The 26,885-nt window shown below is 44.0% G+C and overlaps 1 protein-coding gene across 2 annotated transcripts; it reads left to right on the top strand.

Annotated features, from left to right (window-relative positions):
- The first annotated feature begins 104 nt into the window (after nucleotides 1-104).
- Nucleotides 105-26,145, top strand: LOC114470569 (spectrin beta chain, non-erythrocytic 1-like). 2 transcript variants are annotated; one of them, XM_028458810.1, is made up of 36 exons: nucleotides 105-419; nucleotides 2,308-2,517; nucleotides 3,539-3,690; nucleotides 5,382-5,555; nucleotides 5,631-5,722; nucleotides 5,800-5,880; nucleotides 5,946-6,061; nucleotides 6,162-6,274; nucleotides 6,356-6,543; nucleotides 6,624-6,741; nucleotides 7,293-7,451; nucleotides 7,556-7,858; nucleotides 7,934-8,087; nucleotides 9,718-10,582; nucleotides 10,657-10,791; nucleotides 12,625-13,381; nucleotides 13,451-13,653; nucleotides 13,726-13,816; nucleotides 14,987-15,133; nucleotides 15,211-15,474; nucleotides 15,596-15,775; nucleotides 16,111-16,200; nucleotides 16,333-16,611; nucleotides 16,744-16,874; nucleotides 16,955-17,159; nucleotides 18,823-19,197; nucleotides 19,661-19,905; nucleotides 20,929-21,067; nucleotides 21,153-21,237; nucleotides 21,321-21,517; nucleotides 22,272-22,384; nucleotides 22,453-22,498; nucleotides 22,621-22,811; nucleotides 22,894-23,067; nucleotides 25,326-25,368; nucleotides 25,446-26,145. In XM_028458810.1, exons 1-36 carry the CDS (start codon nucleotides 161-163, stop codon nucleotides 25,593-25,595), a joined length of 7,224 nt encoding a protein of 2,407 aa, XP_028314611.1. In that variant the 5' UTR covers nucleotides 105-160; the 3' UTR covers nucleotides 25,596-26,145. The 2 variants fall into 2 exon arrangements, with proteins under 2 accessions (XP_028314611.1, XP_028314612.1); XM_028458811.1 differs by lacking the exons at nucleotides 105-419; nucleotides 2,308-2,517 and adding an exon at nucleotides 2,530-3,276.
- The last annotated feature ends 740 nt before the right edge of the window (nucleotides 26,146-26,885 follow it).

Below are 26,885 nucleotides of genomic sequence, written 5' to 3'. Positions count from 1 at the left end.
GTGACTGCTACTACTGCTGCTAACTAGTCAGTACTCAGTGGCAGGAGTAATGAACTGATGGAGTGATGGAGGCTGACAGAGGGTGGAGCTCAGTGCGATCGATGCAGCTCAGTGGTTCCCATCAGTGCATTTCCCTCCATCCGGCCTTAATGGTTTCTTAATGGTTGTTCTGCTGAGCGTCAGCACGGATCACATTACACACAGGAAGACCTCCATCATCGTCAGTCAGCACCACAGTCTCACAGCTGGGGAGAGATTGCATGTTCTCCCTGAGTTAGATGTGTGTGTGTTGGGGGACAGTGCGGTGTTTTTCCCATCATCCCCTGCTGCAGCCCCTCCTCCCTCGGTTCTTTCCCCGGTCTGCAGCTCTGTGTGGCGGCCAGCTGCACTTCACATCCCCGCTGTGATTTACGGAGCAGGTAAGCGTTGCTTTGCTTGCGTTTGTTCTCTTGTTGCGTTGACTGGAGTCCCCGGTGTCGGGCTCGGAGCTCCATCCTCCCGGTGCAGAGCCTCGGGGTAGCCGGCCTGTGCAGCGGAGAGGGTCGGAGGATGGAGCCGATAACGGTGCGCCATCAGCAGCGGCGCAGACAGGCGTGGCCCGGTCAGTAGGAGAAGGAGGAGGAGCTCCGGGACGTTGTCCGGCCTCGGAGCTTCTGTTCCCGGCAGTAGGCGGCTAGGCAGGCCGGTCTAAGGACCAAAAGTCTTTGCTCTGTCCCGCCGGTGCACAGGGCCGTGTCCAGATCCATTTAAATGGGGGTGGCCAGGGCCCATTGTCAGAGGGGGAGGGAATGTAAACAACAACAAAACATAAATACAGGCAATAACAGTAAAAAGACAATATAATCGTTTGTTATGGCCTGTAATTATCTGTGAAAAAAAGAAAATACATTTTAAAACGCAATATTATTGCATTTTTACATTTTCGCGCTCCCTCTTTTCCATGTTGAAGAAAATAAATAAATAACATTAACAGCTTGTAGACGTGCTCAGATATTTTTTTTTTAAGATAATAAATTACTTATCCTACATTTACAGTCTAACAATAACAATCCAATCATTTGTCCTTATCAGATTCATTTACCTTCAGGTAGAAAGACCTTTGTTTTTGTCCTTTGTCTGACTTTAGAACAGACATTGACGGCATCCTTGTGCCTGTGTTCAACGTAGAGTTAAAGCTAAAGAGTCAAGATTATTTATTTGTCAAATAAAGCAGTGAAATTTATTTTTTTGATCAGCATCCAGTTGCAATAAATGAATAAAATTATACATGCACTTATATAAACAAAACGAACTTCTGTTGTGAATAAGGTGTGTGAGTGCAAGGTCCATTTTAATACTCAGAGTTGTAAACAGATCTGTGCTGAGGGAAGAAACTTCCTCATCCTCTCAGTTTGAACCTTTACACAGTGGTTATTAGAAAGGCGTGGGCTAGGACTCCACCAGCTTCTACTTCTACTTCTTCCTTAAAGCAATTTCCCCCTGTGATCAATGAAATATTTTTGATTCCTACTCCTTTCTCGACTGAAAATGCTTTTTTTTATGGTGGAACTGAATACCCTGGAATTGAATCGTTTAATTTATTTAATTTTGACATGATATACTGTTTTATTTCAAACAAATGCAATAATACAAACAATATTGAAATCAACAGAATATTTGATGCAGATGGCTTCCCTTCAGAAAAACAAAACAATTACATATATCACTGTGTACACACATTTTTGTGTTTGAAAGGGAGTGGGTGGAAGTATACACTTATTAGTCCCACCCCTTTTCCTACATTACAGTAACAAATAATCAATTTTCAGCATCCTGTTTACCAGCCATTGATGCTGTTAATAAATTAATTTAATCATCTATGTAGTTTTGATTAAATACACACTCAAAAAAACACATTACACACTTTCAAAATTGTCATACAACATAAAGATATTTTCTTTATATTTTCTTTTAAATTGCTTGATATTTGTACACTCTTTAATTTCCATTGGCGAACTGTTCTAGAAACCTGTTCCACACACTGATACACAACAGCTTTTCTTTGTTATCCGCACATTCACAGACCTAAAATAAATTTTACTTCTCAGTTTATTTATTGTTTGTCCAAAATTAATAAATACATTTCTAATCGATAATAAATACATTTTCCTGACACTCGCTAAGAACAACTGCTGTGTGCGTGGAGGGCGGGGCATTGTTGTATCTCGCTCATACTGCAGTAACCCCTCCACAGACATGCAACTGCTCTGTTGGTCCTTCTGTTAGTTGTTTGATGGTGTATTTTAAATGTATTTGAAAATTTTGCAGTTCTCGGCCTTAAGTATCCATGTGGAAGTGTCTGTGCTGACCTGGAGGTGTGCCAGAGGTCAAAGGCCATGATGACGACGTTGGCGGCTGAGTATGAGCCAATGGAACTGTCCCAGTATGAGACGGTCAGCAACCGCTGGGACGAGGACTGGGACAATGAGAACAGCACGGCTCGCCTCTTTGAACGCTCCCGCATCAAAGCCCTCGCAGGTGAAACTCCCCCCAGTCCACCTTAAAAATCACCAGGAGGGGTCGGGGTGGCCCACAGTGGTCTGCAATGGACCCCAAAAGCCACTTTTACACATCTCCTCAAGAAAGACCATCCCCAGTCCACCTTAAGAAGAAATGCCACTCTCGTCCACCTTAATAATGATCATCCCAGTCCACCTTAAAAAAACACCACAGTCTAATTTATAAAAGACTATCCCCATTCCACCTTAAGAAAGACCCTCTCCATTCCACCTTAGGATTAGGAAAGACCATTCCCAGTCCACCTTAAGAAAGACCGTCCCACATTTTCCATCATTTCAAACTTTGTAGTTAAATCAAAGTGTGTGTTTCCTTTCATTGTTTCCACAATGAAGGGAAACACACACACACACACACACTGTGTAATGACATCATCTTAAAGCTATGATCTGATTGGCTGCCAGATTGTGCCCCTCGACCTTTAGACTTTCAGTGTCTCCACGTTTCACTTTTTGTGTTGAGTTTGATCTTCATGAGTAGGTCCAGTAGCTCTGATCTGTAACTCTGGTCTCTAGCTCCAGTCTGTAGCTCTGGTCTGTAACTCTGGTCTCTAGCTCCAGTCTGTAACTCTGGTCTGTAACTCTGGTCAGTAGCTCTGGTCAGTAGCTTCAGTCTGCAGCTCTGGTCTGTCCCTCATGTCTGTCTCCTGCTGACTGTCAGAGTGTCTCATGGAGCAGCAGGTCTGTGATCTGCTGGACGGACGGTTCAAACAGCTCCAAGGTAAGATCACAGAATGAGCTACAGACAGTCAGTAACCCTATCTGTGTGTGTTCTTACTTTTAGCTCAGGTTCAGCCCTCAGACACAAACACAGGGACGTGGGATGAAAGCTGTCTGTAGTGTCAGTGGTGCTGGTGTTTGTATAAGCTTTAGTGTCTGTTTCTGTGGCACTCCAATGTATTCACACATCAAACAACCACTGACACTGCCATTCACAACCAACCTAACCCTGTGTGTGTGTGTGTGTGTGTGTGTGTGTGTAGATGAGCGCGAGGCGGTGCAGAAGAAGACCTTCACCAAATGGGTGAACTCCCACCTGAGCAGAGTCGGTCGTCGTATTTCCGACCTTTACCTGGACCTGAGGGACGGACGTGCTCTACTCACACTGCTGGAAGTGCTGTCAGGAGATACTCTGGTAACATAACTCTACACAACACCACACCACAATCTACTACACAACGTAACATTATTAGAGCAAGAATTAATTACAAATGTGATCATAATTAATCACGATTAATCACAGCGTGTGAGATTGTAAAGGACAGACAGAAGTTTTTCTTTATAGAAATTGTCTTTATTTTGAAACAGGGACATTTATGAAAGTGAAATGTATAATAACTACATTTGTTTGTGAAAAATGTCGACTGTAAACCGTTCAGACTTCAGAGGTTTGGGTTTTGTTAAAGGTGAGGGTTTATTACCCAATATGTTACTGATTTAAAAAAGATAACCAAGTTAGTCCAAACCCTCATATTATCCTTGGGGTCAATTTGACCCCTTTCAATGTTTATCATTCAAAAATAATAGTTGACTTTATGACTTTTCTTAATTTGATGGGTACAATTAATTAAGCATGAAATGATCATGATGATATTTTCAATGTGCTATTGTCACCTTACATTCCCACACCTGCAGGTGCAGAGTTGATACTTTTGAGTTTCCCACACCATGGGCAAGAATGTGTGTGTATCTGTTTGAGTCCGACTAATATTTACACTTGTCAAAGTAAAACTGATATTTCCCGCGCTGTGGAGGGCAGGGTATTTCTGCAAGGACATGGTAGTTCGTCATTGTGCTCTGTGTGTATTGCAATCTACACGCTCTCTCTCTCTCTCTCTCTCTAGAAAATGTCCTCTAGGAAAAAGTTTACAGTCATTGAGATTTTGGAACAGCTCTTTCACAGTGAAAGTGACAGAGGAGAATGTGTCTGAGACAGACGATTGTGCTGAAGTGGGCTCTGATTTTGTGGAATCCTCATCTGATGAGTAACCCCAAATATGTCAAATTTGTTACAAAAAGGAAATTAAAACAAGTTAATAAATATATTTATTAGAGGAAGGGGGGGGTCATCAACATCAATCAATATGGTTCATTATGTGAGAGTCATGAATGTGCACCTCAGATTTTAAAGATGAGCTAACTCTAAAACTCAAGGTTTGACCTGATGGTGGCGCTGCAGGAGAGGTCGTATCATCACCCCAATTAATGGGGTTCATATTCTTGTGGTCATTAATGTTGTCAGTAAATTTGAGAAGATTTGGATGAAAATTATTAAAGATAAATTCATTCTAATTTAAAAGTTTGGCCTGATGGGGGCACTAGAGAACAGGTCAAGGTTTCATTTTCAAAGGATTATTTATGTGCCTGATACAAAGGTTCAATTTTCTGTAAATCATTTTCTGGAGACAAATATAATTTTGCTAATACACATTTACCACTAGGATCAATCTGACTCAGGGGTAAAATGTGTTAGTATTTTTGAGGATAATAGGAGGGTTAAAACAAAGAGCACAAATAATCTAACTCACAGGTGTAGTCAATTCCAGTGTGAATATGAGAAAAGTGCAGAATGTGTTCAAATGTGTTTATAAACCAGATATCAGACATCAATAATTTTTGGAGACCCCAAAAACATTTTCTTTTTTCTAGAAATAGTTTTTGTTCAAGCCTTTTATACTGTACTACAAATATAGAGCTACTAGTGTTAGTAACACATTGTGCCAGCTCAGATATTTTCATATATAGAGCTGACACACTGACACGGTCCAACCCTGACCCACATACCTGTAGAACAGCTTAATGTTCCTGGCTCTCCTGGTTTTCCAGCCACGGCCAACCAAAGGTAGGATGAGGATCCACTGCCTGGAGAACGTGGACAAAGCACTTCAGTTCCTGAAGGAGCAGCGCGTCCACCTGGAGAACGTCGGCTCCCACGACATCGTGGACGGAAACCACCGTCTCATCTTAGGACTCATCTGGACCATCATCCTCCGTTTCCAGGTAAGGGTGTGACATCACACAGGGGGAGCTGTTACATCGTACAGGTGGAGCTGTGACTCCGCCATCTTGTTTCAGATCCAGGACATCAGCGTGGAGACGGAGGACAACAAAGAGCGACGCTCAGCCAAAGACGCTCTTCTTCTGTGGTGTCAAATGAAGACCGCAGGGTAAGTACTACCCTCTCTACAACACCACTTTCTTCATAACACCACCTCTACATGCTGATAGGGTTTGTGTGTTCCAGATATCCAAATGTAAACATCCATAACTTCAGCACCAGTTGGAGAGACGGGATGGCCTTCAACGCCCTCATACACAAACATAGGTGACCTCTGACCTTAACTTGACCTTGTCTTGACTTCCTACTGACCTCTTGACCTCTGTCTTCAGGCCTGACCTGATTGACTTTGAGAAGTTGAGGAAGTCTAATGCTCACTACAACCTTCAAAACGCCTTCAACTTAGCCGAGCAGCACATGAACCTGACCAGGTTGCTGGACCCTGAAGGTAGCCACTGTCTGTACCCATCTGTCCACACCTTGGACTGTCTGTACCTGCGTGTCTGTACACTGGTCTGTTTCTCACAAACCTTCTGTTGTCCTCACAGATATCAGTGTGGATCATCCTGATGAGAAGTCTGTGATCACCTACGTAGTCACATATTATCATTACTTCTCCAAGATGAAAGCTCTGAAGGTGGAAGGCAAACGCATCGGAAAGGTGAGTCCTGGTCCTGGCCCTGGTCCTGGTCCTGATCCTTTGACCTGCTTGGATGTTTGATGCTCCTTGATGTTCTTCCAGGTCTTAGATTACGCCATTGAGACTGAGAGGATGATCGAGAAGTATGAGAGCTTGGCCTCGGACCTACTGGAGTGGATCGAGCAGACCATCATCATCCTCTACAACCGCAAGTTCTCAAACTCCCTGATAGGAGTTCAACAGCAGCTGCAGGCCTTCAACACCTACCGGACTGTGGAGAAACCGCCAAAGTCAGAACCTTTTCTCATTAAGTCCATCTGCTGGTCTTCTCCCTGTTCTCTTCTGATCAGGTCTTTGTTGGTCCTTTCAGGTTCACAGAGAAGGGGAACTTGGAGGTTCTCCTTTTCACCATCCAGAGTAAGATGAGAACCAACAACCAAAAAGTCTACATGCCTCGTGAGGGAAAACTAGTCTCCGACATCAACAAGGTGCTCCTCCTAAGGTTTAGGGATGGTACCAAATTCAGTAGTTTTTTTTTTTGGGAACCTACGGAATTCCTTGGGTACTACCTGGTACCGACTCACATGAAATCAAATGGTACCATGTTTTGGTACCTAAACGCATCCTTGTGACTGTGAGGGAGTGGAAGAGTAGTGCATTTTCTGTGCAGTATATGAAATTTGTGAAACAAATGTTGCTACGCTACAATATAAACTGTTTGATATATTTGTTAAAGCTTGTTATTATTATTATTATTATTATGAAATATAATAGTAAATTGGAACATTTTGAGATTTTATTATTTACCATTTATTACCTCACAAAAGTACCGAAAATTGGTACCATTGAGTACCGATATCGATTCACAGTTACAGAGTACCAGTTCTCCTAAGCAGAGCAGATGTTGGTCTTCATGTGGACCTAATGGACATGGTTTTCTCCTCAGTGTCCATCTTTACCAAATCTGTAGAAGGTCTCAGAGGCCAAAAGAATGATGGTGCCTCCTTTAGATGTTTAAGGATCTTCTTCTTCTCGTCAGGCCTGGGAGCGTCTGGAGAAGGCGGAGCATGAGCGTGAGCTGGCTCTGAGGAATGAGCTTATTCGTCAGGAGAAACTGGAGCAGCTCGCTCGCCGTTTTGACCGTAAGGCGTCCATGAGGGAGACGTGGCTGAGCGAGAACCAGAGGCTGGTTTCCCAGGTCAGCAATAGACCTACTTCATGAATCGACGGTCTCAAGTTTTCTCCATCCTTCAGGAGATCAGGTTTCATTGTCTCCGCCTCTCTGTCCTCTCGGTCCTCCAGGACAACTTTGGAGTGGACCTGCAGTCGGTGGAGGCCGCCACTAAGAAGCACGAGGCCATCGAGACGGACATCGCTGCCTACGAGGAGCGAGTACAGGCGGTGGTTGCCGTGGCGACAGAGCTGGACAACGAGCGCTACCATGACGTGAAGCGCATCCAGGCGAGGACGGACAACGTGTTGCGTCTGTGGGAGTACCTGCTGCAGCTGGTGAAGGACAGGAGACGCAGATTGGAGACGAACCTCGGAGTGCAGAGAGTCTTCCACGAGATGTTGCACATCATGGACTGGATGGACGAGATGAAGGTAGGACAGACAGATGGAGACGGGTGTGTGTCTCCCTGTCTGTCTCTAACTCACTTTGTCTGTCCCTGTACTCAGATGCTGCTGCTGTCTCAGGATTACGGGAAACACCTTCTGGGTGTGGAGGACCTTCTTCACAAACACTCACTGGTGGAGGCAGACATTTCCATCCAGGCCGAGCGCGTGAAGACAGTCAGAGACACGGCCAACAGCTTCTCTCTGGACCAAAGCGGTAATTCTTACTCAGTCCCTCCAGGAAGTCGCCACGTTGCGATCTCAACTGTTAATGTAAATTCAGCAAATCCACGGCTGATGGTGGCTCAGCTGGAGCGACCGGAACCACCATTTTGTCTGTTCACAGACTGTGGCTGTGTTTGAAATGCCATACTGTACTATGCACTACAAACCTCAATGAGTATACACTGTCTATTATATACCACTGAAGTTTACTTCCAAGTTTCCCAAGATGCATTTCAAACCTACAACAACAAAAACCTGGAGCACACTGAGGCTAAATTATGCACCTTTGAAAGTTGTGAAAGCATTTAAAATGAGAAAGTGACCAAGTAGAATATCAACATGTGCTTAAAGACACTTACAGAATGTCCCCATATAGTATACATCTACTTCTACATCTACTTCATCTACATCATACTAAATTTTTCCATACTATCTAATGTGAACTCACTACATACTCATTTTGACGTGAGACTTATTATGAGTAGTACGTTAGTATGACATTTTGACATGACTCTTCTGTGCAAAATAGCAGCGAACGTGTCTCACAAACGTGCATGTTTAATTCTCTCCTGCTGCTCTCGAACGACTGAGTAATAATTAACCTGATTAAACCTTTACCATTATGTATGATCTTTGATGGAGCGTCACTACAGGTACCATTTCAAACTGTAGCAGTGGCCAACATTGGTGGTGTTTGCGCCCCCTGGTGGTGTCTCCTTGCACTATTTTACAAATCGCTGCATGCATGTGACTATTCTGCAGCAAGAGCGGAGCAAAATTCACAGAACTCATTCAATCTAGGCCTGATATTTACCGATCACACATTTGTGCATCGAAATACATATTTGCTAATACTTTGACTACATTAATGGCCCTATGGATTATACCCGATAATCTTAAATGTGTAAACTAATCCGTTTTTTGGCAACTAATAATCAGCAATCTACTAAAAGTGTATTTTAGCTAAATAAGAGTTGCAGTATGACCAAATGAAGACCATCAACGTCCACAGTAAATTAGGTCACGTTGCTATGCATGATCACAGACTTATTGAATATTCAATATTTATTGTGTCGGTGGTTGCACTTTGTTGACGGTCCCTGAGCAACGTCTCAACCTCAGCTGCTCATAGGAAACAATAGGATATCTCTGCTGAAATGATCAATAACGTATTGAAGATCAGCTCGTTGCAGCTTGTAGCTCATTGGCTATCTCATAACGGTTAGAATGAGACATTATCTGGGTCTTTCTAACTTTACTGAAGTCGATGCGGTGATCTATAAGCTCCTGCTCCTCTGACATTGTTGCACTGAATGATGTTGATGATTTATAATACACTATTGTTTCGTTATCTCGAGATCTCGAAATAATTATCCCGTTATCATGGGAAAACAAGGTCTCGACATCTTGAGAAAATTAAGTCGTGATCACGGGAAAACAGAGGAAAAAAAATCTTCTTGTTATTATTTAAACTTATTAAATATTATAATTTTTCACTATTTATCATCTCTGACTCTATGAGGAAACGAAAAATTAGATAATCCTGATAAAGAACTGCGGTAGCTAAGGAGACTAGTTTCTGTTTGGTTTAACTGGTTGTTTGTGTGGTTCTTTCTCTCCAGGTTACAGACCATGTGACCCTCAGCTGATCGTGGACCGCGTGTCTCACCTGGACTTCTGTTACCAGGAGCTGCTTCAGCTTGCGGCGGAGCGGCGAGCCCGCCTGGAGGCTTCCCGCCATCTGTGGAGGTTCTTCTGGGAGATGGCGGAGGAGGAGGCGTGGCTCCATGAGAAGGACTGTCTCGTTTCTTCAGAGGAGGTGGGTCGTGACCTGACGGGGGCGCTGCGGCTGCTTGCTCAACAGCGCGCCCTCCAGGACGAGATGAGCGGGCGCCTGGGCTGCCTGCAGCGCACCATAGCCGAGGCCCGGACCATGCAGCGCGAAGGACACTTTGCCGCCACAAAAATTGAGGAGCGCATCAAGGATGTAGAGGCACAGTGGGAGGCGCTGCAGCAGCGGGCGACCAGCAGGAGGCGCCGGCTGGAGGAAGAGCTTGCCGCACTGCAGTTCCAAGTGGATGTGGACGACGTGGACGCCTGGACGCTGGACGCCCTGCGTGTCGTGTCCAGTACCGACACGGGCAACGACGAGTTCTCCACGCTGACGCTGGTGAAAAAGCACAAGGACACGATGTCCGAGATTCACAGCTACCGCGCCGTCATCGATTCGCTGCACGAGCAGGCCGCCACCCTACCCACACAGGAGGCGGAGTCTGCGCGACACCGACTGGTTGGTGTGGAGGAGCGTTTTCAGAAGGTGACAGAGCTGAGCAGGCAGAGGAAGCAGGCGCTGACGGACATGCTGGCACTCTATAAGATGCTGAGCGAGGCGAACGCCTGCGAGTTGTGGATGGAGGAGAAGGAGCAGTGGATCAACAGCACCCAGGTCCCCGAGAGGCTGGAGGACCTGGAGGTGGTCCAGCACAGGTAGGACTTCAGAGCTTGTCTGATCGTGTTTTAGCGCCATGAGGGATACGCGTGCACTCTGCTGATTTCTGCAGGTTTGAGAGTTTTGAGTCAGAGATGAACGGCCAGGCGTCGCGCATCGCCGCCGTCAACCAGATCGGCCGACAACTGTCGCAGAGTCGACCTGACGAGGAAAGCATCAAGACTCAACAGGACAAACTCAACAACAGGTACCACGTACAACAGTCACATGATAAGTCGGTATCAGAGTAGAAGTCGGTGTGTCGGCTATAAGTCGATGGATAAGTTGGTGTGTCAGAGGATAAGTCATGTATCAGAGTATAAGTTGGTGTGTAAGAGGATTAGTTGATGCTTCAGGGGATCAGTCGTGTGTCAGAATATGTTTGCGTGGCAGAGGATTAGTCATGTATTAGAGGGTAAGTTGGTGCATCAGATTTTCTCAGAAATATTTTACTTTTGTATTTATCATCTGTTCTTTATAGTGGTATCATGTCTATATTAATACAACACATAACTTTTAGATGCAATGACAATGTATTGTATTTGTTGATAATTGACTACATTTCTTTGCATTTCATGAACATTACAACAGTTAGATAAGAGAAACACATCTTAACACTAAACATTGTTTTTTGTAAAACATCATCCCACAAAGGTCATGGGTTTAAGCCCTGGGGTGGTGGGGTAACGGTTAATGAAGAAGGCTTTTAATCAGAGGGTTATTGGTTCTAATCCAACCTGGTCCATCACTGTGGAATGTTGAGCAAATCCCTAAACCCTAACTGCTTGTGTTGGACGTTGTTTTGGATAAAATTAAATTGTAATAATAATTGTCCTTGTTGTGTGGAGTTTGTGTGTTCTCCTTGTCCTTGCTATGGACTTGAGCCTTGTCCAGGGTGTAGCCCCGCCTTGTGCCCAAAAAAAGCTGGACATAAGCACCAGCAAACCCTGAGAAAAGGAGCAAGAGTTGGCGCCAGGCAGTGTTAAATGGGGGGCATTAAGAAAACTGCAGGGGGCAGCCGTAAACTCCACAAAACATGGACATTTTGATTATTTCAGACGGCAGATTCTCAAGCTTCACTTCCTGCCCTCCATCAGAATTTAGCGCTCTTGCTTTGTCGCGATGCAGCAATGTGAGTGACGGCACGTGAATCAACAGAGCAGGCCATAGACATATACACATTCTATTGGCTGATCCTAACAACAGCTCTAGGGTACGTTCAATAGCACAAATGTGAAACCACAGTATATTATATCTATGGAGCAGACTCCTGTCCGCTGTTAGTGAATGGACACAGTCAGTTGCGATAGCCAGTCAGATTTCTTTGATTAATAAAAAGCTCCCCCTGTAGTGGGAAGAGTGGGAGGGGCACAGTATGTCAGCTGGGGGGGTACTGCCTGCGAATGCCCCTCCATGACACCGACACTGAGTGGGTCAAAAGTACTATAGTACAAATAACCTCAGCTCTAAATCTAATAACCCTCCAAAATTCTTAGCAAAATTATTTCTGCCTCACTCAGGCCTCTGCTTCCTGAAGTACGGAAAATGGTAAAAAAAAATGGCGGTTAGCAAGTCCTGCTGTCTATTACAAAGGACACAGAATAAAAGTTATGTTTTGAAAGGGTAAAATCACTCTATGTTTATAAAAACTTCACTGAATTGAAGTTAAGAGTGTTTTATTGACAAAAAATTTGATTATTAACAACATTAGCATTATGTCAGCAAGAAAAATTTTAATTTACCCCCCTTGGTCTCAAAAAATGAGGAAGCTGAGATACCAGCCATTTTGGAACGACAGCCCATGTGTTAATTTCGCCACACCCCCACAAGTGAGGCCTCATTGGAAAGACCAGGATGTCCTCTTGACAGTACAGTGGGACTGAACTTGATACAATAAATAATGTTTGACTTAGAGAGTGCAGACTGATGTCCCCCACAGAGGACAAAAATGCATTGCCGGGTGTCAGGAGAGTATAAGAGGATAAGTCGGTGTGTCAGTGGATAAGTTGGTGCATCAAGTTGGTGTGATTCTTGTTTGCAGATGGAGTCTGTTCAGAGCTTTGGTAGATGAAAAGAAGGAGTTGCTGAGCTCAGCGCTGAGTGTTCAGAACTTCCATCTCGACTGTAAAGAGACCAAGTCGTGGATCCGAGAAAAGACCAGAGTCATCGAGTCCACGCAGGAGCTGAGCAACGACCTGAGTGGCGTCCTGGCTCTGCAAAGAAAGCTCACCGCCATGGAACGAGACTTTGGCGCTATCCAGGACAAGCTTAGCGGCCTGCGCTCTGAGGCTCAAAGTCTGTCAAAGGAGCAGCCGGAGCGGGCCGGGGCGGCAACCGGCCAGCTGGAAGAGACAGTGGCGGTTTGGGAGGAGATGACAGATGCTCTGAGGAGGCGGGAGGAGTCTCTGGGCGAAGCCCGCAAGCTGCAGCACTTCCTGCGCGAGCTGGACGACTTCCAGTCCTGGCTGTCACGCACGCAGACGGCCATCGCCTCCAAGGACGAGCCCAACACGCCAGCCGAGTCCGAGCAGCTGCTGGCTCGGCACGGCGCCATCCACAACGAGATCCTCAACTACCAGGATGACTACCAGAGGATGAGGGCGACGGGCGAGGAGGTGACACGAGGACAGACGGATGCACAGCATGTCTTCCTGCAGCAGCGACTGCAGGCGCTGCACCAAGGATGGGATGAGCTGCAGAGGATGTGGGAGAATCGACAAACTCTGCTGTCCCAGTCTCACAACTACCAGCTGTTCCTGAGGGACAGCAAGCAGGCAGAGCGCCTCCTCAACAACCAGGTAACCATGGCAACCGGGAGGAGTTGTCCTCCAAACTTGTGTTCCTGTTTCTGACCCGTGTCTCCTCAGGAGTACGTCCTGGCTCACACTGAGATGTGCTCCACGCTGGAGGCGGCCCAGCTCGCCATCAGGAAGCAGGAGGACTTCATGACCACGATGGAGGCCAACGAGGACAAAATCGTTGGTGTGGTGGAGGCTGGACGAAGACTCGCTAACGATGGAAACATCAACACCGAGCGCATTCTGGAGAGGGTGGCGTCTATCGACCACAGGTAGCAGAGGCTTTGCTCCCAGCTTCTCTCCACCCTGTCTGTGACTCTGATGTAACTCTGTTTGTGTTTCAGACAGAAGAAGAACAGAGAGGCTGCTGTGGAGCTGCTCATGAAGTTGAAGGACAACCGCGACCTTCAACAGTTCCTGCAGGACTCTCAGGAGGTCAGAGGTCACCCACGGGTCACTCAGGGGTCAGCAGGGGGCGGCAACATGACAGACAGGATCAGGTTTGGGCTTAAAGAGAGATCGAGTTCAGAAGGGTTGGGGCCGTATTCTATTCAGGCCAGGTCATGTCTAATATTTAGGCCTGATTACAACTGCTTTACATCTCTGACCAATCACATGATGAGTGATAAAACCCAGCACTACAGAGGAGACGGTTCATCTTCCATCAGTAGAGTTAAGCCCCACCCCCTCAGGGTCAGAGAGTCATTAAGTAATGACTAGTTTTCAATAACTGACAGATACACTCGGTGTGAGTGACTCTAGCGGTGTTTGAAACCAGCTGGTGATCATGGTGACTGGTGACTTAGTCTGAGGCTGTGTTCAAAATGTTACACTCTGTACTATACACTACAAACACAATGAGTATACACTGTCTACTTTATACTAAGTATGATTAGGATGATGAGCGTTCTTACTGAAGTATAATTCCAAGTTTCCCAAGATGCATTTGGAACATACAATTACAAAAACCTGAAATATCTCTGTTTATTCTCCACCTCTGAAAGTTCTGAAAGCATTTTAAGTGAGGAAGTGATCAAGTAGAATATCAATATCAATGTGGTCATTTGATCCATAAAACTTATATATACACATTTCATTCCCATTGTGCTCCTGACAAAACTTCTGGTTAACTTCAAAACAAGAGCCCTATTTACTAAAGAGTTAAGAACTAATGGAAAACAAGAAGAGATACTTTTATTTTGAAAAGGGTATGATTGACTTTTAGATTGAAGCTGGTCCCAGGACGATTTTGCATCATGGGGTGGTTGAGTATGACTAGTGTACCCACCATGCGTACTTAAAAAATATCCTCATATAGTTTACATCCGGGTATTTCTCGCATACTGAATCTTTTCAAACTATCTAATGTGAACGCACTACATACTAATTTTAACGTCAGACTTCCTATGAGTAGTACTTAAGTATGACATTTACAACACAGCCTGAGTGTTAGTTGTCCATGCTGTGGTGTCCAACCAGTGCTGTCGCATTACTGCCCCCTGGTGGACAACTTTTATGATCAACATCAGGAAGCTCTGATACACACTGCACCTGTTTACTGTGTGTGTGTGTGTGTGTGTGTGTGTGTGTGTGTGTGTGTTCCAGCTCTCCCTGTGGATCAGTGAGAAGATGCTCACTGCTCAGGACGTGTCGTACGACGAGGCGAGGAATCTCCACAGTAAGTGGCTCAAACATCAAGCCTTCATGGCCGAGCTGAAGTCCAACAAGGAGTGGCTGGAGAAGATCCAGAAGGTATGAGTGTGTTCCTGTGCGTATTTGTGTGTATCCATGTGTGACCTTTGACAGCCCCCCCCAACCCCTTGCTGTAGGACGGAGCTCTGCTCGTGTCAGAGAAGCCGGACACAGAGGTTGTGGTAAAGGACAAACTCGGCGCTGTGCAGGCGATGTGGGTGGAGCTTGAGTCGACCACTCAGAGCAAAGCTGAGGGTCTGTTTGAGGCCAACAAGGCGGAGCTTTGCTCTCAGAGCTGTGCTGACATCGACCAATGGCTGACTACGCTGGACACTCAAATCCAATCAGAAGACTACGGCAAGGACCTGACATCAGTCAGCATCCTCATCAACAAGCAGCAGGTAAACATACAAACACATAAAGAAACATGTAAACATACAAACATGATGTAAAAATGTAATGTGTGTGCACGTGCTTTATGCCAACATGACTAATGATCTCCTGCGTGTGCACGTGCTGCAGATGCTGGAGAAGCAGGTGGAGCTGCGTCAGCTGGAGCTGGAGGAGCTACAGCTGAAGGACGCCGACGAGGCGGTGCACAGGAAGTTCACCCAGCTGCTGGAGCCGATCAGACGTCGCCGTGACTTCCTGCAGGCGTCCAGAGAACTCCACCAGTTCAACCGTGATGTGGAGGATGAGATCGTAGGTGTTAGAGCCTCCTCAGATCAGCTTTAGGTCTTTAGGTTTCATTACTGTGGGACTCCCTCTTTACACTGCAATCACATGCTGATCTGTGGGCTTTGTCATTACTGCAGATCATTTCTAAACCACCATTGTTCCCAGTCTGTCCCAAAAGCTTTTAAAAGTACTTATTAGTGAAGATCTGTGCTTAAGGAATCATTCTGATTCTCCATGTGTGTGTCCCTAATTTGGTGATTTGAACACAGAAAATAGTAGCCACACTTCTGCTCACAAAAGTTTTTCAGGTTTGGTTTCTGAGGGTTCTCTTTGTGATGGTTCTTATGGTTTTATTCCAGCTGTGGACTGAGGAGAGGATTCCTATGGTGACGTCTGATGACAATGGGAACAACCTGCAAAGCGTTCAGCTGCTGATGAAGAAGAACCAGGTACTGTAAGGTTCTCCTCAGCTAGTTGTTCACACAGGAACCTTTAAACTCTGATCTCTGTTTGGACCAAACACGTGACTCACAGCTATATCTATACATCTACAGAAAGACTGATGTGTGTGTGTGTGTCAGACTCTGCAGAAAGAGATCAAAGGTCATCAGCCTCGAGTCGACGACATCTTGGAGCGCAGTCGGACGATCCTGCAGAAGACCTCCTCTGAAGACGACGCCCTGCGCCGACGTCTCTCTGACCTGCAGCGTCTGTGGAGTCGGCTGATGGAGGAGGTGGAGCTTCGACGGCTCCGGTTGGAGGAATCCCAACGAGCTCAGCAGTTTTACTTGGACGCCGCTGAGGCCGAGGCCTGGATGAGTGAGCAGGAGCTCTACATGATGTCAGAGGAGAAGGCCAAGGTGAGCACACCAACAATCCCATCATCCTTCACCAAACCCCGCCCCCAAAATCAGTCTAAGGAAGGAATATAAAAAGGCTGCAGCACAGACTGTCAGACCTGAGAGGTGTGTGTGTGTGTGTGTGTGACACAGGATGAGCTGAGCGCCATCAGCATGCAACAGAAGCATCAGATCGTGGAGCAGGCAGTGGAGGACTACGCAGAAACCATCCATCAGCTGTCAAAGAGCAGCCGAGGTCTTGTGAGCGATGGACACCCCGAGAGGTTGGTGACTCATCTCTACACACTTATCATCACACAACAGCACACAGTGTGTGAGTGTGTGTGTGTGTTTTTTTTTTCAGTGAGAGGATCAGCCTCCGTCAGTCTCAGGTGGATAAGCTCTATGCGGGGCTGAAGGACCTGTCAGAGGAGAGGCGGGGTCACCTGGAGGAGAGGCTCCGCCTCTTCCAGTTGAACAGGGAGGTGGATGACTGGGAGCAGTGGGTGGCAGAGCGGGAGGTGGTGGCTGGATCTCACGAGTTGGGACAGGACTACCAACACGTCACGGTACGTCACAGTGTGCAACTTATGTTATATACGCATACATATACAAACACAAACATCTGTGTATATATATGATTGTGTATGTATTTACATATATACACATATACGTATGTATGTAATATGTGACGCGCCATGAGAAAATCAGCAACATGTCGGCCAAGGGGATGTTTAAAGTTTTTACAGATTCTGAAAGTGTAGATTCTAAGCTTTCCCATGCTTAGAATCTACAAAATCATTGCCCCCCCAGCAATGGTTTTGAATATCCTGAACCCACAAACACGGAAGTGGCACTGCGCTAAAACAAGCCGTTTTCACGCACAAAGTTTACCGTTTTAAAAACCTCAGATAGCGCTATTTGAAGCATGAGTTTATAACTCAAATTTTCTCAGAAAATAGTTTTTGTGCTTTTTTCTCAGTCTCTCTTGATTACTTTTTCCTGGATTTCTCATGGACCATTGCGTATGTACACAGTATGTATATGTATTAGGGATGGGGGATTTGGCCTAAAGATAAAATCTCTGATTTTCTCACAAAAAATTCGATTTAGAATTTTTCCCGATTATTTTTTTAAAGAAAACAAAAAGTCTCAATGTCTCCATAAAAGTTTTGATTTTATTTTATCAAACTTAATTAAATTAAATAGTTGTAAGAAAATTAAACAATAAGAACTTGTAGTTTTGAAAGGAGACTAAACCAGAACAAAGAGGTCAGAGCACATTACTCCAGTTTTAAAGTCTTTACACTGGCTCCCAGTCAGCCTCAGAATAGACTTTAAAGTTCTGCTGCTGGTGTATAAATCTGTGAATGGGTTTGGTCCAGAATACATCAGTGACATGTTAGTCAGGTATGAACCCAGCAGGTCTCTCAGATCTATGGACACAGATCAGATAGTGGAGCCCAGAGTTCACAGTAAACATGGTGATGCTGCTTTTAGTTGTTATGCTGCAAAGAAGTGGAACAAACTGCCAGCAGAGCTGAAGTCAGCATCCAATGTAAACATTTTTAAATCAAAGTTAAAGGCACTTTTTTTCTCTACTGCATATGATTGAGAGAGAGATTTTTTGTCATGTTGTTGATGTAATGATGATTTTACTGATGATTTTAATTGATTTTACTGATGATTTTAAATGTTCTTATTGATTTTACTGATGATTTTAAATGTTCTTATTGATTTAAACAATTGAATGTTTTATCATGTAAAGCACATTGAGTTGCCTTGAGTATGAAATGCGCTATATAAATAAATTTGCCTTGCCTTGCCTAAATTGTTATCGTTCACATTATTAGCTGCACCATTTTCAAACACATTAAAAAAGAATTATCAATACTTAACCTGATAAAAGCGTGAAATAATGACATTTATCAGACAATGCCACAACTTACAGGGTTACATGGCATGAACATGCAGAGTGCTGCATCTTACTCGTTCTTTAATAGCTACAGATTACATTTTGTTTAAAATGCATTTTTATAAATATAAATAAAGAGCCTCCTCAAGGAGACAAACCCTCTTTCTTGAATAAAATACATCTGTAAAGAAAAAGGTAGCACAATGTATGCAAATAGATAATACATTAACTCCCAACACAGACATTGATTAAGCGAAGACTGCAGGAAAACTATGATATGTTATGATAACGCAGTGGTTTTCTTCTGCTCGGTCCAGATGCTGCAGGAGCATTTCCGGGAGTTCTCCTTGGACACGGGGAGCACGGGGCAGGAGCGCGTGGATGCCGTGAACCGTATGGCAGACGAGCTGATAAATGGCGGTCACGGCGACGCCGCCTTGGTGGCGGAGTGGAAAGACGGGCTGAACGAGTCGTGGGCCGACCTGCTGGAGCTCGTGGACACTCGGACGCAGATCCTCGCCGCTTCCTTCGAGCTGCACCGTTTCTACCACGACGCTAAGGAGATCCTCGCACGCATCGCAGACAAACAGCAGAAGATCCCAGAGGAGCTCGGCCGTGACCAAAGCACGGTGGAAGCTCTGCAGAGGACGCACGCTGCCTTCCAACATGACGTCCAGGCCCTAAAAACGCAGGTCAGAGCTCAGATCCAGTGATCGGCAACCTTTACTCTCAAAGGAGCCATTTTGTCTCCTCTCTTCTGGATTAAAATCCTTCTGGCTCGTTTCTTGCCACATATCAAACATGTATATTTAGCTGGCACATTGGAAGTTAAATGAATTTGGTCACTCTATTTTCTTCCAGAATAGTGTTTTAGTTGGTTTAATTATCTTACCAGGGATTTTAAACTCAAGGTTAAACACAGGTGCAGGAAAGTTGATGATCTGTAGATGTTGCAGGAGGTGAAGTAGGAAGGTGGCTGAGTTATTGCACAATGTGATTAATCATTAATACCCTCTGTAAGAAAATAACATTTATTTCAATATTTTTTTGAAAGCTATAGTGAGCCACATGAGGCTCCAGAGCCGCATGTTGCAGACTCTTGCTCTGATCAGACTGATCATTATCGCCCTGACCTCTGATCTCTGTCTGTTGCAGGTGCGACAGCTGCAGGAGGAAGCGGCTCGTCTGCAGTCGTCGTACGCTGGAGACAAAGCAGACGACATCCAGCGCAGAGAGAGCGAGGTGTCTGAGCAGTGGCGCCTCCTGCTGGACGCCTGCAGCACACGCAGCCTCCGCCTCACCGACACCGCACACAGGTTCAGGTTCCTCAGCGCCATACGAGACCTGCTGCTGTGGATGGAGAACATGATCAGACTCATCGAGAGCCAGGAGAACCCCAGGTAGGACCACAGCACTACTGGAGTACACCTGAAGTAATACACATTACTGACCGTGGCTCAGGTGGTAGTGGGTCGTCTTCTGATCGAGAGGTTGGGGGTTCGACACATAGTCAGGTACTGGGATCGAAGTGTCCTTGGGCAAGACACTGAACCCTAAGTTGCTCCCAGTGGTCGACTAGCGCCTTGCATGGCAGTCTGTCCCACTGGTGTGTGAATGTGAGAGTGATTGGGTGAATGAGCTGATATGTAAAGCGCTTTGAGACTGCTTCAGTGTGGTGATAAAGCGCTATATAAATCAAGTCCAAGTCCATTACATACAGTACTGCTTTACATGTACTGCTGTACTAGTAATACTGCCCGGTAGTCCCCTACCAGTGTCTGTGTGTTATATATTTAAATCTATTTTCATATTAAAGGCCTTGGATGGTCCACTGCTGCACACGCACATCTGCGTGTCGCTAAGTGTGTATCTGTGTGTGGAGTAATGTGTATGCGTGTATATATGGAGTCATTATTGTAACAAACCTATTTGTGTGCGTAATACAATCTGTGTGTCTGTACCCTGATCTGTGTGTGCATGTTTCAATCCATATGTGTAGAATTGCAATGCCTCCTGTAATCTACTGCAATACCGCTAGAAACCAGCAGTTGTCGCTGGTACAAAGTAACAGACCCTACAATCGGAGGCAAACTTCATGATACACTTTTTAATATTGTATTTTTTTTATAACTGTAACTTATAAGTCATATACTCAATACAACTAAGTCATTTACTTTATTAATAAAACATATGTTTATAAGACATGTTATTTGCCAACCAAACCACCTCCAAAAACACAGAAGAAGTGGAAGAGGAAACTACTGCTAAAAAAACCTGAAGAAGAAGAACAGGCACATGCACCAATACACCTTGTGTGTGTGTGTGTGTGTGTAATATTGTGTGTGTGTGTGTGTGTGTGTGTGTGTAATATTGTGTGTGTGTGTGTGTGTGTAATATTGTGTGTGTGTGTGTGTTTCTAACAGAGACGTGTCGTCTGTGGAGCTGCTGATGAACGACCATCAGGGAATCAAAGCAGAAATTGACGCCCGTAACAACAGTTTCACTTCCTGTTTAGAGTTGGGACAGTCTCTGCTCAGCAGGAAGCACTTTTCCTCTAAGGAGGTGATGCTCTCCTACCTGCTCCACCTACATCAGGCTCCACCCACATCAGACAGAACTCTTCACAATAAATGCCCTTTCCTTTCAGATTAAAGCCAAGCTGCTGCAACTTACCGACAAGAGAAAGGAGATGATGGACAAGTGGGAGGATCGCTGGGAGTGGCTCCGCCTCGGTGTGTGTGTGCGCGTGTGTGTGTGTGTCCTTGTCTGCTTGTATTAACAGTGATGATGAACTAATAAGCCCCTCCTCCATCAGTGCTGGAGGTGCATCAGTTCTCCCGGGACGCGGGCGTGGCCGAGGCGTGGCTGCTGGGTCAGGAGTCGTACCTGAGCAGTCTAGAGGTCGGGCAGAGCGTGGACGAGGTGGAGAAGATGATCAAACGACACGAAGCCTTTGAGAAGTCGGCCGCCAGCTGGGAGGAACGCTTCTCTGCTCTGGAGAGACTGACCACGGTGAGGGCGGAGCTATAGGAGGGGGCGGGGACATAGGGGAGTGACAAGGGCCTGAGCCTGGGGGGGCCGTACTAAGTATAATGTGTGTATAACGTGTTCATAACGTGTGTATAACGTGTGTATAATGTGTGTATAACGTGTTTATAATGTGTGTATAATGTGTGTATAACGTGTGTATAATGTGTGTATAATGCATTGGTTCTCAAACTTTTTTGGGTATTCCCCAATTTGAAAAAGGTGAACGTTCAAGCTCCACTTGCTCCCATTGCCCCCAAAATAATCCTGACAAATTACAGATTTTCAAATTTATTGAACTAATAAGTTACATCATATTTCATCAGAAACTAAATTAAACTAATCACCTGCATAAAAAATCAAATGTAAAAAAAGTTAAAAAAAAAAGGAAATTCAGTGCAAGAATGAAATGAACTGACATGGAACAGGTAACATCATGTTTCATTAGTTCCACGTTACATGTTGTTCCGGGTCGCATATCTAATGCAGTCTAATAATTGAATGTTCTTTTAATTTTTAGGCTTTTCATTATTACTTTATTTGTGTGTAGGTGTTTTGTTTAGTGTTGATTATCTTTATTGTTAATAAAGGAAGGTTTTTAAGATTGTTGGCAGGAAATTGAAAATGTCCTCCTGTTTGTCGCACCCCACCTGTCATACCTTCATTCCCCAACAGGGGGTGCACCACACACTTTGAGAAGCACCAGTGTGAAATATGTGTGTGTGTGTGTGTGTGTTAGATGGAGCTGCTGGAGGTCAGGAGGTTGCAGCTGGAACAAGAAGAAGAAGAAGAAAAGCAGCGTCTCTCTACAGAGACTCAGAAAGATGAAGAAGATCATCATCATCATCAGAGGTCAGTTTGACAAAGACACTCCTTCAGACAGGAAGTCCTCTTCTCACTGTGTGTGTATGTTTCCATAGCGACGTGACTCAGAACAAACTTCCATCGGATCAGGAAACTTCACCGGTTAGTTCCCTTCACCAGTTTAACCAGTTTAACAAGTTTAACCAACTTAACCAGGTTAGCCAGGCGTTGGACCGCTACATGGATCCAAGTTGTGATTGGTCCATCTGGTTTTTCTCCCTCAGGAAGGAGACCAATTGGTTAACGGCATTGCTAAGGAGTTAAGCCCCTCCTCCTCATCGCCGACTGCTGACAGTAAGCTCAAAGACGATTCTTCCACATTGCCTCCCAAAAGCCACTCCCCCCAGACACAGCAGGAGGGGCATCTGCACCGAAAACACTTGTGGGAGGGGCCTAACAAAAAGGCGTCCAACAGGTAAGAAACACTGCCTCACTTCTCAGCCCGAGGCTCACATGGGCCCGACTCACCTGAGCCCGCCCCCTGCTGTGATTGGCAGGTCGTGGAACAGTGTTTACTGTGTCATCAACAACCAGGAAATGGCCTTCTACAAGGACAGCAAGGCGGCCAATCAGGGTGCGTTGTTCCACGGCCAGGCCCCAGTAAGCCTGAAGGAGGCGGCATGCGACGTCGCCTCTGACTACAAGAAGAAGAAACATGTTTTCAAACTCAGGTGAGGCTATGACATCATCATGATGTCACTGGGATAGCACATGGGACTCAGATTAGAATTCAGACAATAGTCAGAGAGACCACATGACTGTTCACTCTGTAGAGAGTTTTTTAAGTGTTATTATGAATGTGGCTGTTATTAGGGTGCCACCTTTTTGGAAGAGGAATAACACTGTTTAGCAGTTATTAATAATTCATAATAGCTCAGGGTGTGAATTATTGTCAAACTATCTACTCTTCTATAGCAAAACAATATTGATACATGAACCACAGACAAATAGTTAAGTTTAAACATTTATTATCAACAAGTTAATATTTATACAAACACTACAGAACCTTATGCTCGCTAAGACTAATACTCAAGTACATATAATAAGAAAAGAATGCTTAATGAAAGAAAGAAAGATAGAGAAATAAAATCAAGCAGTAAGATGAGATGGGTGCGTGTGTGTGCGTGCGTGTGTTGGCTTGATCAGCATGAGGATGAGATTGTGTGTCGGCACTGTGATGTTACAAAGTAAATATAAAGAAAATTCATGAAAGCATTGCATGACCAGCACCTGAAAAACCAAAGACGGCTCTTCGCACGGGTGCTTTAAAGCCGGGAGATGATGTCATGATTTGTGCAGGTTAAAACATTTACCATTGGTTACGACTTTACGGCAGCCAATCAGATAGATTTGGGTGGTTGTGCTCTTATCATTGGTTTGTGTGGTTGTGGTTTGGTGTAAAAACGTCTTTGGAGAATTGAGAAAAGGAAGTTAAAATATAACTCACGACACAAACACATTCTAAAAGTCAAGTCAAGATAGGTGCAGAGATCATATTTTTCTGGTCAGTTTGACATTAAACATGAAATGATTCTTGAGACATTACTGATAAGTAATCATGATGATCACTTTGAAAACTACTCCTAATGTAATGATTTTCTAACACAGCTTGGATCAAATCCACTCTCAGAGCTGCTGATCCGCGAGTGTCTAAAGACCTACCGTCCACTAGGGGGCAGTAATGAGGCATTTACCGACAAAAACAGACGCTACAAGAATTTCTAATAACGTTATTGGTCTTCACTGCAATATCACCACAATCACTGCAGCCTTCCCTTGTCTCCTGCTGATCATAGTATAACACTTGGTTTGACAAAAAAAATAAAAATACTTTTTTATTAATGTGTATGGATTTTATTGGTAATAAAATGGAACAATTTTCTTTCTAATAACTGTTTACTAATGACATAACTCTATCCTACCATCAAAGGAGATCTGTTGATCACACTACAACACTTGAATATTTTTTTATAATTTTAATGTTTTTTATAAAAAAAAATCTATTTAATCAATGTAAATATTCTGTTGTATAATCAATTAACATTAAAACAATTTTAGAAAGTATCCTGTTTTTATTTCCTCCTATGTGTCATACTTGAGGTGCAGCCTGAATAGTGTATTGGTGTCTGACGGTCTGTGTGGTGAGGATTATAAGTTTAATTACTATAAACTATCATTGATTTGGCCAAACTGGTGCACACCTCTGTGTTATATAAATATAGCATCACATACATCAAGAGAAGTGTCATCAAAAACATTTTTACTAATAAAAATCCATTAAAATGATGATGAAATATTGTTGTTAAACCAAGTGTTGTACTATGATCAGCAGGAGACAAGTGAAGGCTGCAGTGATTGTGACGTTATTAGATATTCTTGTAGATAAATAGAATTAATCTTCAGCAGATACCTCATTACTGCCCCCTAGTGGATGGTGGTGGTCTACACACGTGGATCAGCAGCTCTGTGCGTGTGGATTTGAGCAAAGTTGCGTTACGTTTGTCTCAATAATAAATTCACACACACTTTACTCAATACACAAGCACAATTGAAGATTTACACATGATAATTCATGATGAATACACACACATAAATAAGAAAACATGTGTAAATTGTGGATGTATTTGTGGATTTGAAAAACACGTTAAAATTGTGAATCTGTTTGTGAATATTTTTGAGACAAATCTGATGTTATTCAGCAAGAGGCTGCCAAAGAGTCTGAGTCTCTTTTCAAGTAGATCTGAATGTTTATTGAAAAGGAGGAGGCAAGAGTTAGGTTACAGGTTTTGGAGGCTTTTTCTTAAAGAGAGGTGTACTGTGGTATCTGTCACCCAGGACATAGACTGCACCCGCTACAACTCTGTGTACGTTTCTATATAAACCCTGTATGTATGACATCATTCAAACATCCACTTCCTGCTTGCTTTAGTCTCACGGACGGAAACGAGTTCCTGTTCCAGGCCAAAGACGAGGTGAGGAAGCCTCTGAGCCTTCATCCTATGTGCTGTGTATGTGATGGTGGTGACCATGTGACCCTGTTGTCCAATAGGAGGAGATGAGTGGGTGGATCCAGGCCGTCTTAAACTCGTGGTGTCTCAGCGAGTCAAGCTCGTGTCCGTCGGTCCGAGCTCAGATGGTGCAGAGCGACTCTAGCCCAGCCAAGAAGGAGAAACACTTCAGCCTGTTCAAGAAGAAGTGACTCCGCCCACTCGCTTAGCCACGCCCACCAACGGCAAACCACCGGGAACTACTTCCTGTTTGTTTGTAGCAACTTTTACACTGTGTTGTCACACACAGACACACACACACACACACACACACACACACAGAATCATTCCAACCAATTGGCTGCTTGGTGTGAGAGGCGTGGCTTCGTTAAATGAATATTTTTAAAAGTGGATTAATCGGATTCAACTATTGGCTGAAATGGGATCACATGACCTGTAATTTGTGACGTCATCCAATTGGTTAAGGAGGGGCTCTCTGTGACATCACAGTGTTTAATTTAATTTTAATTATTTTTAAGTGTCCTCAGTTTTTCGAGGCCTCCGATTGGACTATTTCAGTTCTATGCTCTTCACTCTCATTGGACGATCAGAGCTGTGTCGTAAACAACATGTAGAGACTTCACTGCACTGTCTGCATGTCTGTAGTAATGACTCACGCTAATAGTCACTCACATATTACCTGAACCTATAAGCTCCGCCCCTTCAAACCTAATGCATTAAAGCTTTTCTTGTCCAGCTGTCCTCTGCTTCTCATTGGTTCATTTACTCTGTCAATCATACAGTATTTATTTATTAGCTGTATTAACATTTAAATCACTTGGTAATTAAACACTTTAGCTGTGGTGAAAATGCAGTAAGACATGAAAAAAATACAAAAATGTGGGGGAAAAACCCTCTAAAAGATTTAGATTTTTTTTTTTCTAAAACAAGACTATGATAAGACCTTAAAAACTAGTTCTATTATGATAAGCACACTTAAACTGGGGGTAAAATGCAGCAATTCATGAGGAAACTGAAAAACACCAACATTTCAGAGGTAAAGCTATAGTAAGACATACAGTACATTGAACTATTAAGAAAAAAAAAAAATCTGAGATAAGATTATCATAAGACCTTAAAAACTATAGTTCTATAATGATGAACACACTTAAAATGGAGTTAAAATGCAATAAGGCATGAATAATAAAAAGAAATGTAGTAAAAACATCAAAGTTTTGGAGGTAAAGCTATGGTAAGACATAAAAATGAAACATTTAAAATAAATACATTTTGAGATAAGACTATCATAAGACCTTAAAAACTTGTTCTAATATGACGAGCACACTTAAACTGGGGTTAAAATGCAGTAATTCATGAGAAAACTGAAAAACACCCACATTTCAAAGGTAAAGCTATCATATATAGTCAGACATAAACATGGAAACATTTTATATTTTTTTCTGAGATAAGATTATCATAAGACCTTAAAAGCGAGTTCTAAT

This window comes from Gouania willdenowi, chromosome 10 (assembly GCF_900634775.1).
Source record: "Gouania willdenowi chromosome 10, fGouWil2.1, whole genome shotgun sequence".
Taxonomy (NCBI): domain Eukaryota; kingdom Metazoa; phylum Chordata; class Actinopteri; order Blenniiformes; family Gobiesocidae; genus Gouania; species Gouania willdenowi.
The sequence above is the reverse complement of the archived record's forward strand: the minus strand, read 5'-3'. Positions and strand labels throughout refer to the sequence as shown.